The sequence below is a fragment of the Aedes aegypti genome, chromosome 1, assembly GCF_002204515.2.
Source record: "Aedes aegypti strain LVP_AGWG chromosome 1, AaegL5.0 Primary Assembly, whole genome shotgun sequence".
In the NCBI taxonomy this organism is placed as follows: Eukaryota; Metazoa; Arthropoda; class Insecta; order Diptera; family Culicidae; genus Aedes; species Aedes aegypti.
The window spans coordinates 153,910,312-153,922,103 of NC_035107.1; the positions used below are offsets into that span (position 1 = coordinate 153,910,312).

Consider the following 11,792-nt stretch of genomic DNA (forward strand, 5'->3'; position numbering starts at 1 on the left):
TGAGTCGCTTTGCAATGGTAGGGTGTATGTAGCCAAATTAAAAATACTGAGTAAAGTGCACATAGGGCAGAATTGAAATTTATTTCAAAAAATCAAAAAAATGTTTTAGGATTACTTTTTTGGACTCAATATGTAGATTATGCGTTTGTCAAGCCCATGCAAAGCAAATCTCGATTTGTTTATTTTTGCAGTTACGTCGGAATGAAGAATTATGCTTGAATTCATAAAAACAAACCAATGCCATAATAGCTCATTTAACTATTCGTACACTCAAAATAATCCAAACGTCAAGGCTACGTGAAAACATACGTAGTTTTTTTCCATCGCACTTTTCCCGTAGCACTTACGTGAATCAAAGGCAACCATGAATGAACTCATGAACTAATGGACTTCTTTGATTTCACCGAAGCATCCGGTAGTTGTTACGTGTTTTTTTCGTGAGTTTCATAGGATGTATGAGTAAAACAAAAATGAGGCTTCAGTGCATTGTTTCAGACATACATATATAAATAAAGTTGTTTTTCATTAGATTTTATTATGTTTATTGAAACAAAATTAAGTCGAAGTGATTTTGTATCAGATATTTTTATTGTGTTTTTCTGCATGCATGGTTTATTGATTTATTATTTCATATGCTGGATTATTGACTTATTATTTCACGTGCGGTCTGGATATTCGTAATCGAGTATTGTTTGCCCATAATTGGGAGTCCGGCTTCAGTTTCACCGTTATTTTTGGTTTTCGGTTTCTGCAGAACATGAAAATCTATATTATTTGAATTATTAAACTTAAAAAATTTACTTACTTTTGATATTAGACAATCGAACAGAATCAGTTGGAAGTTAACGAACGGATTTTGGTTCGTTCTTGAGTTGGTCCATCGGAAGCATCGTCCTTTAAAAATACCATTTACCACATACCGATTTCACACTTTTACAGCAATCTAATCCAATTTCAATTATTTTACTCCAAAATTGCACCAACAAATGGATTTCAATGACTAGCAAGCTTTTTATAAACACCATCTTTACACACTGGTACCTGAACTACAAAATGAATACAAACAACTGAAGCTGTCAAAATGAACATGGCTAGGTACGTGAGTTTCACGTAAGGGTGATAGGGCACCACAGTAAATACGATCGACATTTCATTCAATTTTGATCCATGTAACGGTGATAGTTACAGTTGTCAAGTAAATCCTGGCCAAATTCATTTTTTAAGGGTTTACGTGATTTTTCACGTAGCCTTGACGTTTGGATTATTTTGAGTGTATATGATGTTCATTGAAGTTTTAAAGAGCAAATCAATACAGAGTCAGAATTAGGGCGAATGTGAACACTAATACATTGTCAGTAAAATCGGTTTGAAGTTCAGTGGATATAATTTCAATTCTATATTATGTTTCCGATCGATTTAATCGCATGATGCATTTTTGTATGATCCATTACAATATTATTTTTGTAACAAACCATTTGATTTATTTTCATATTATGAACAACATGGTTAAATAAATAAAAAAGCATCATGCGCCATTCATCAAAATTGAGGATTGTTGCGCCCCTCGGTTTTTCGTCTCCTTCAGTTTGACAGCCACGATTGCGCCTTTTGACCTCGTCCTTCTGTTTTGACTATCATCAGCTTCGTCGTTTTGCTACGCTCTTTCACACGAACCTTCTTCACTATCGACCTTCTGCACACTCAGTTTTAAATGTGACCTGCTGCCACACTCAATCGCAAATGCGCCCAGTTATCGCAAAGGGGGAAGATTGACATCAGAGTTCGTATCGAAAGAGAATATCAAATGCGCCTTTATGTTTTTCTCACTTATTTCGTGAAAAATGTTATTTTTAAGAAACAGTTGTGCATTATATGATTGTAATTTATCAAATAAACTGTTAGGTGAATAAAACTCAATTTGTTTACATTTGTCAGTTAGGCCGTAAATCTGGTACTGTATTGAAATGTTTTTTTTGCAATAAGGCAAAAAATTCATTTACTGCTTCGCTAAAATGGGTGAACCTTCGTGCGAAGTTTTATTTTTGACCAACTTCGCCGCGTCACTTCGCTATGAACTAATCTACGATGACGTCACGCTGCAACTTCCAGCGGGAAGAAAACCTTTACTGCGGGCCGTGTTTTCAAAAAATGAACGATTTCGCAGCGCATTCATCCACTCAATGTTCATCCGGTGAACATTCCTTGACTGGATGTTGGTCCGGATGTCATTTTATGTAAACACGGCCCGCATTTAGAGCGGAAAAGAAAAAGAAAATCGACAATAAGAGAAGACCGTGGATAAGTCCATAGTGCGCATCGATGCCCTCCGCCATGTGCATTATGCGCACTATTGAGAATCGAGTTGCGACGCACAGTGCGTTGAACTTATGGAGATGCGGGACAAAAATCAAAGCTTGAAAATCAAGCCATTTGAGCACCTTGGTATGGAAGGGTAAGTTGTTTCTGATCAAAAGAGCAACAATTTGCATAAATGACAACTACTAGACGCATAATCGCAAAACTGTCCCAAGCGCCAATTTCTGTATTTGCCCAGAAAAGTCTTGCAATTTGTACTTTTATTGCTTATAATGATGTAAGAAGTTATTTGCAAGTATGTCTCTTCTCACTCGTAGCTGCAAAAGTGACTTATACGCCTTTGTGCAACAAAATCGCATTTATTTTTAATTTTTCAGTTTTTAATATGAAATTTGAATAAAATCTTGAAAACTGCATTTAAAATATATTATTTTAAGCATGAACTAGCTCTGGTGTAATGTCTGGTTGAGCAGTAGAAGCATTAACCTAAGAATGCTAATGTCGCTACTGTTCGTGTTACCAACATCTACACTGAGAAAAATCTACACGTCAAGGTCGTGTGTTTTACTTATAGCTTTGCGCAATGAGGAAAACCACATGATATGAGTGTGGTAGCCATATGGATTTCATCATTGACTTCACGGTATAATAACATGTGTATCAACATTAGGTTGTCATGTGAAACAAACATGAATTTCCAAATATTAAATCATGAAAACCAAATGATTTGCTTATTGAATTCAAAATGTAGAACCATTAGATAGTTAGGTGTGATAGAACATGAATATCATGAGACTGAAAGAAGAAATTTGATAGAGAACTCTTGCTCCCCAAAATATGGATTCGAGGCTCCTCTGCTCGTCGCAAGCTCACTTGAATGTTTTTTTTTCAAACAAGTGAGTCAGCAACAAGCGGGGCGCCGCAAATCCATAATTTGGGAAGCCCGGGATTAGCATATTTCATTTTATTCGAAGCTGAAAGCTAGGAAAATCTGTTAGTGGAATCCGATTTTTCTTTAACACCATACGTTATATCCAATGCTGGAAGTAATGCATGTTATTTAGAAAATTAGAATGAACTCCTCATTTTCACTCGGACATCTTCGCTAATAGCGAGAAAAACGGATCCGCAAATTTTCCTCTAACACTTTCAGCTTCAGAATTTGCTTCTTTTCTTGCGAACATGATGATGACTGTCGTTCGACATGAGGTCCGACCGCAATTTAGTTCGCTATGAGTTGATCACAGACAATTTAGAAATTTGGAACACGGAAATCGACAGCAAGCTTATCGAATTCAAATAGACCAACTTGAACATGATGATCATGACACAAGATAATCATAAGTTAAACACACTGAATCCGTGTTACCAAGACAAGTGTTTGTTCTCAAGTGAGGCAGAGCATGCATGCATATAGTATGCAAGTGACAGGAGCGTGTTACTAAGAGAAACCAATATCGCCAACATGACAGTGTGCATCACATTTGAACGTATTAAACCGCTTGCTGTGATCAATCCTATTATCACTTCCCAACGCACATCGGACCATTTTTGCATGTGTACATCGTGTGGCAGGTACAAAGATACTCTATGCCCTGGGAATCGAGAAAATTTCCTTTACGAAAAGATCATCGACCAGCGGGATTTTTTTTTCAAAAAAAAATGTGTTTTTTATGCTTGTCAAGAGTTTAATTGAAGGATAAAATTCATCTGTCAGCTAGTCTCCTTTTGGGACAATCAACACTCTCAATTTTTGTTACTTGGCCTTTCGCACAAAAACACATTTATCGTATTTTCCTTTTCTCTACAAAGAATATTGTTGGGTTATTTACCATACAACAAATTAGACGTTGTACACACATGCTCTGACGTTTGCATAAGGCAAAACAATATAATCGTTCTAGACAGCAAATATTGACAGTTTTCTTTCCAACAAAACGCTTCAATGTTCTGGAATTACATTTGCCCATAAAAATATAAGAATAAAACATTGCTTCTTTATAACATTGCAGCACGCAGGCAAGCGCTAAAAGTATCCTATCTGATACTTGAACAAACCGAACAGAAAAAATAACAATTCTCGTTATTCGTTTGCGGACATTTCCGACGCTCCTTTTTCCTCACGGCAAACAACACGCTGTGATCTTCCGATCTGACATTTGCACACAGCAAAACAACAAGATCCACGAATGCTTGCTATTAGACAGCGGGCATTGCCGGGACTCCTCTTCCCCAACAGCAAACAATAGCTCTATCTTTCTGACCTGACATTTGCACTTAGCAAAACAACAAGATCCGCGAATTCTAGCTTTTCAGCAGCGGATATTGCCTGGGCTCCTCTTCCCCCACAGCAAACAACACGCTGTAAGCTACTGATCTGACATTTGCAAATAGCAAAACAACAAGATCGAATAAATTTCGCTTTTCGGCAGCGGACATTGCCGGGACTCTTCTTCCCTCACGACAAACAACTCGCTGTAAGCGTCCGATCTGACATTTGCACCAAGCAAAACAACAAGATCGACGAAATTTTGCTTTTCGGCAGCGGAAATTGCCGGGAATTTTCCTCCCCCACGGCAAACAACACGCTGTAAGCGTCCACACATCAATGCTCTTTCTCGGGTTGTCTCTTCATTGTAACCTTTTTTTTCACGAGCGGGAAACAAATCTGATACGGAGTCAGAAATTTTCACTCAACAAACACCACGCTGCGGGCTGCACTTTTGATTTCACTTTTCACAACGCGGCAGGGTGATTCCGCCCAATGAAAAAATGTAAAATAAGCCAGGCATCTTTCCACAAATTAGTAGAAAACTGGTAGGATCGCCAATGTGGAGTTTCGATAATACCCGGGAAAGGAATCACCCTCCACGCGATGCTCACACAACTTACCAAGACAAGTGTTTGTTCTCAAGTGAGGCAGAGCATGCATGCATATAGTATGCAAGTGACAGGAGCGTGTTACTAAGAGAAACCAATATCGCCAACACTGTCATCACATTTGAACGTATTAAACCGCTTGCTGTGATCAATCCTATTATCACTTCCCAACGCAGTGGATTCTATATTCTACAGAACTGATGTGGAAAACTTTGGAATTCATGTTGTCGGTTGATGAATCAGTCCATGAAGCAAAACTAAAGAATTGAATGTGTAACACACACGAAGTTTGTAAGAAAATCACAACAAATCGATATAGACGTTCATGAATCGATCCATAATTTTGAACACACGGATCAAACGTGTGGATTTTTTTCAGTGTAGTTTGCCACGCGCTGACAGCTTGAGTACCGGTCCTCAAAGTGTCAAATAAATTTTAAAATCATCCACTACAACATGGCATCGAACAAACAATGTAAAGATACAGTTAAAGGTAATAATAAACTAATTCAGTTTTGTGAGAACAGCGCCATTAGCGTTCTACTACTAATATTTCTATTGGTTGAGCCAAGACTACAAAGCGATGCAAGATTTTCGGATTTTTTATCACAAACAACTCATTTTCATGCTTGTGCTGGTTAAGAAGTATACCTAAAAATAGTCAAAAACCTCAAAGAGTTGCAGCTGTATCTTTCAGACCTCTTAGAGGACACTTTAAGAAACATGTCTGTGAGTGATTTAGCTTGGAACTCGGTAGAACTTTTTTTGAATCGATAATCAAAGTTACATGTTTCGGATTCGTAATCTAGCATTGAGAATGAAGCATAGAAAGCTGATCCAGTCGGTTTTCGTTCGTAACGGTTCAGTCTCTGTTCGACTACCGAACCAACCCCGTTACACTGAAGTAAAAGACGTCGACCATCTCATCGAACTGACCCACGGATAAGGGGAACAATTCTTCAGTATTTTTTGATGCAGTTGGTTCGGATTATTCTGCCGTATCCGTTTCTACATCCTAAAAGCACTTGCAGACAGACGACTACATTCCAAGCCTTATGTGCAGAATCAATCACGCTTACCTTCGTATCGGGCACCTCAACGTCAGAAGCCTAGAACGCCATATCGATGGCGTCAAAGTTTTGCTCGATTCCTCCCAATACCACTTCTTTGCCGTAACGGAAACTATGCTCCGTCCTTCATTAGCCACCGGCCCAATCCGGATCCCTGGGTTCAACTTTGTCCGACATTCTCTATCCTCTGGGCGTGGAAACAGAGTAAGAGCATTCGGTGGTGTCGGACTATACGTCCAGAAAGGGATCAAAACAACTACCATAATCAAGTCAACCTACGAAGCTGGAGAGAATAGCGCTACTCGACTCGAATTCCTTGCAGTACAAACCAAAATCAACAACTGCAACATTTGCATTGTGGTTGTGTATAATCCGAGCGGATCAAATCCATTGTTTGCCCAACGCTACGAAAAACTTCTCGTCGACCTACAAGATTTCGATTTTGATAGAGTCTATCTGGTTGGTGACTACAACATTAACGTTGCCGCACATCACCTTTGTGGGAATGCAGAGCCCTCGCTCGCATTCACTCTACTTTTAATCTAACCGTTCTGCCAACAGCTGCTACACGAATCACCGAACAAAGCGCAACAACTATTGACCTCCTGGTGACCAATTCTCCATCATCGATCCGTACGTCTAAGACTCATTACGGAAGCTCCATCTCCGATCACGAGGTTGTTTATCTTATTGCCGACATCCGAGTACCACGAGCAGCTCCCCAAACAGTAAAAGTCCGCAACATGCGAAGAATTGATGTGGTTCGACTGCAGGTGGACTTTCAAACGACGGATCTCCAGGAAATCTCCGACGCAAACGATGTCAATCGGAAAGTCGAACTGACAACTGCAAAATTACAGTCCCTACTAGACGCTCATGCTCCTGAGCGAGTTATCCAAGTGCGTGATAAACGAACACCTTGGATCACCCGAGATATTGAGCAAGCCATCGCTGTGAGAGATCTTGCTTTTGCGTTATACGTCCGTAATCCCAACCGATCCAGAGACAGCAATCAGTGGCGAAAATATGAACGTGCCCGTGATCGAGTGAAGTCGCTGATTAATAGTGCCAAAAAGCAGTATGGCGATACACATTTTTCAGCTGACCTTCCTGCCAAAAAGCTATGGAGTAATATGCGTAGAGAAGGAGTACATATCAATGCGAAGAAAACAGATTCCTCCAACGACTTCGACGCGCATCAACTTAACCGTTTTTTCACTGAAGGACACCTAACACTGCAAAACAGTGGTGTCACTCCAACAGCGCCAACAACTCGAGAAGCTGCACCAGCCATCGTTCAAGAAGAGCTACGTTTCCAACCCACCAGTGTAGAGGAAGTTGCCAAACACATGTTCGAGATAAGTTCAAATGCAACAGGATGTGACAATCTCCCAATCTCCTTCGTGAAGATGCTGAGCCCATTCATACTACCATTATTGACTCATTTCTTCAATACGATCATTGCTGACAAAACTTTCCCATCTTCCTGGAAAAAAGCAGTAGTAACACCGATCCCCAAATCGCCCAACCCTACGTCTCACAAAGATTTCCGCCCCATCAGTGTTCTTCCATCGATTTCGAAGATCCTTGAAAAGATTTTGCTGGCGCAGATCTCCCATCATCTGGACAACTCCAACCCTCACCTCATGGCCTCACATCAATCAGACTACAGACGCGGTTATAGCACCACAACTGCACTGGCAGAAGTAACACATAATATCTATGCTAATCTTGACAATCACCACTGCACAGTGATGGTGCTAGTTGATTTCTAGTTAGCCTTCAACTACGTTAAGCATGGACTCATCCTAAGGAAACTTAGCCAAGAATTCGGGTTTTCTGCAGCGGCATGCGAGCTGATCTCGTCATTTTTGATTCAGCGGAGTCAAGTAGTAAAGCATGGGGATACTACTTCTACAGAAATGCGGTTGACTGACGGAACACCTCAGGGCTCGTGTTTGAGCGCCCTGTTATTCAGCCTGTTCATCAATAGCCTGCCGAATGATCTCAACTGTAAGTACCAACTCTATGCTGATGACCTCCAGGTTTACATTTCGGGACCTATCGATCAGGTTAACAGGCTGGTTGACATCATTAACCAGAACCTGAGATCGATCGAAGCCTGGACCCAAAGCAATATGCTGACGCCAAACCCTAAGAAAACCCAAGCAATCGTGTTTAGCAAGGAGGGAGACGTCATCCCACAAAATCGTATAGTATTTTGTGGAGAACCCATCCAAATTTTGGCTAAGGTTACTAACCTGGGACTTGTTATGGACAACAGACTCAACTGGACACATCAAGTAAACGATATAGTGAAAAAGGTCTATGGCACCCTGCGGACCTTTCGTCGTTTTCGGAGTGTACTATCGCTACCCACACGAAAAAAAACTTGTCCAAGCTGTCATCGTACCACTGTATACGTACTGCGACGTGGTATACTACCCAGCATTAACGGAAGCGCTAAAGGAGTAATTACACCGAAGCTTCAAATCAGCCGTACGATTCGTCTACAATCTTCGCCGACGTGATACCACAGCTGACATCCGTCATACGATTCTAGGCAGAAATCTCCTAGACAATTATAGACTGCGCGTCTGCTGCTTCCTACGGCGCGGATACCTTCGAGAGCTACCCCAATACTTACTACAACACCTCCAACCAAGAATGAACAACCGAGCACGCTCCTTCGTCTTGCCACACCATACGACGGCCAGTAGGAAAAGTGTGCTTATCAGCGGAGCTTCAACATGGAATCATTTGCCTTTAGCCCTTAGGCAACAATCGACGCTTGCAGCGTTTAAGAGAAGCTTCACGTAGATTTATGGAACTAGAAATCTTACTTGTAATTGTACTGATTCCCTTTTAAATTCTCTAGACAACACCAAATTTTTCCGATCACTTTAAATTTTCCTGTTAACCTTTCCTTGACCTGATCAAAAGTTTGTAACTAACAGGCTTACGTTGAATGAATGAATAAATTACAAATTACATGTTAGTATTTCATAAGTTTGATTTTATAGCCAACTCAACGTGCCAATTTCTCATATTCAAAGTTAAAATTGGTGTTCTTATCACATCAAATATACTTTACTAACCATCAGTCATGTTCTCTTTTAGATTTTGATTGAATAGATTGATTACGACACTCTCCGTGCTAGTTGAAAGGAATGCTGAAAACATGCGACAAAATTTGATTTTTCTGCTACTTCGACAACTGTCTCTTTCGACGCTTGTTGTAGATGTTTTAGTGCTTTGTAAAGCTTATAAATACTTGTTTCGATAACGGATGTTATCTATAAACACTTGTGGATACTTATTATCGCCGAAAAAAATAACTTGAAATTTGATTTTTGTCTATGGAGCAACGCACTGTGCGACGTGGCGAAGTTGGTCAAAAATCGAACTTCGCACGTTGGTTAACCCATTTTTCAACGCTAAGCAGTATGGTATTTAATACTTAACAAGAGAATTCAATACAATGTAGACTGAAATATATAAAGAGATAATTTGATGTATTATAAACATACCTTTCAACATCTTAACATCATTTACTTCGAAAGATTCGATAAAAAGGTCGTCAAGACGAAGCAGAGCCAAAGCGTCTTCCACCTCAAAACCGAGAATAAATGCGCGTACAAAATCTGCTCCTTTTTGCAAGTTAGATGGATTTTTAGATTCGGGTCCCAATCGCAGTTCCACTTGCTTGCTTTTTACATTATATCTTATCTGAAGTAAAAGTTGGTCCACGACTGGAGTGAATATTTTCATCCATTGTTCCTTCAATGCGGATTGTCTGTGGAAAATAATGAAACATTGTATACTAGATTTAAAATCCTTGTATTGCTTACCTGGAACGAGGTACAAACACTTTCCGAACATCATTTTCTATCTTAGGCTGTTTTATTTTCGTTCTTTCGCCACTTGTAGAAATAACCTGTACATCAACATCCATTTTGATGACTTGTTATAGTTATATTGTCTTTTTTCTATAGATATACGCAGTAATACAAAATTAAAACACAAGTTTTAGAATCAAATATTTCCCAAGCAGCACATGTTCAGGATAGGAATTCGCGACTACGAAACAAAAAGAGATTCATAAGGCACTCGCACTTAGTCAATGAGACTAAGGTATGGAAGAAGAAGCAAAGGCTATGTATTAGTAACAAGAAAAAACGTAAACAAAAATCTACGTCACTATTTCACACGGCTTCTTATGGGAGCTCGCTTGCTTGTAGTTGTGATACATTTTGCACCGTACACGGATGTCACTCACGCTAAATGTCGTCTTCCTCACCTCGGTATAAGCCATTTTACGAGACAGTCGGATGACGTTTTCTGGCGGGCCGCTCATTGTTATTGTTTTAAAAACTAGTATGATATGTGAATGGCGCTGGTAAAGTTTTTGTTGGTGATGACATTTTTATCTCTTTCTGGCTATTTTTCTACGCGGTTACATGTCTGATGTTACCAGTAAATGAAATAAATTCTTCCCTGCCTGCTGATTTTGATTTTACTGGGGAAGATTGAAAAGCTCGTTGCACGCCATTATTGAATGAGCTCCTCCCTAATGTGGCGCTAGAAGAAACGTAAATAAATGGGCCCGCCAGCAAGTTTCAAAGCTGGTAAACAAACAAAAAACATATGATTCGAAACGTCTCATAAAATGGCTTATATTCTCATTGGAGCTTAGTGACATTTCAACACACGAACATTCGCATACACTGTAAGACTAAAGTACTCTTTAAAGGGTAAAAAAGTACCCTCTTTGAGAGAAACTAGTTTAACTCATAAAAAGAGTAAAGGGCCTGTACCCATTAAAGAGTAAACGGCTTGTACGTCAATCTAACGAGTAAATTTTACCCATTATTCGAAATGAATTCAGTTAGGAAAGAGAGTTTGTAGTTTTACGACTTATAATAATAATTTGAAATTAATTTATGAGTAACAATAATAATGGATAAAGGACAAAAACACATACAGCAGTTTTACATTTTATTAATAAATAAATATTGCTTTTGTTTGATATTAATTAACATCAAGTTATATATAAAAATACCGCTCTCGGGCGTTTGGCCGCTGTTTCCTATCTGGATCATGCTCCTGAATGTAAAGGCGAACAGCAACGAAATTTTTCGTTCTTTAATCCATTCTGTAAAAACAACAGCGTTTCTTCAAATCAGATGAATAATGTTTTTCGATTTTGGACTCACCTGCATATCTAGGCACTCCTCCATTATCAGCGACCCAGATGCGACTCCAGTTACAATGGAACATAAACGGACTGAAGAACAGCATCCGCCAAAATATCTCAAGAATTTTTTCACTCATTAAAAGAAACCATCAGAACTTACAAATGAGCAAAATTTACCCACTATGCAAAATTTCAGGCCCATGGCACGGGACGACTTTTAGCGTAGTCAACATCTCCATGTGTTTACCCATTTTCGGGTAATTTGAATCGAGAGTGCAATCAGAATGCGAAGTTTTGTTTAATGTTTGTGATCCATAATCGAGCAAGAG

The 11,792-nt window shown here is 39.4% G+C and overlaps 1 protein-coding gene across 1 annotated transcript in view; it reads right to left on the bottom strand.

The window, feature by feature from the left end:
• Positions 1-10,380, bottom strand: part of LOC5575428 (RNA-binding protein pno1) — a 37,065-nt gene extending 26,685 nt beyond the window's left edge. The window contains exons 1-2 of the mRNA XM_001655696.2: positions 10,118-10,380; positions 9,797-10,062 (exon numbers count right to left, since the gene is read on the bottom strand). Coding sequence (XP_001655746.1) covers positions 9,797-10,062; positions 10,118-10,221 — 370 coding nt within the window. The 5' untranslated portion in view covers positions 10,222-10,380. The remainder of the gene's footprint in view (positions 1-9,796; positions 10,063-10,117) is intronic.
• Between the last annotated feature and the right edge of the window lie 1,412 nt (positions 10,381-11,792).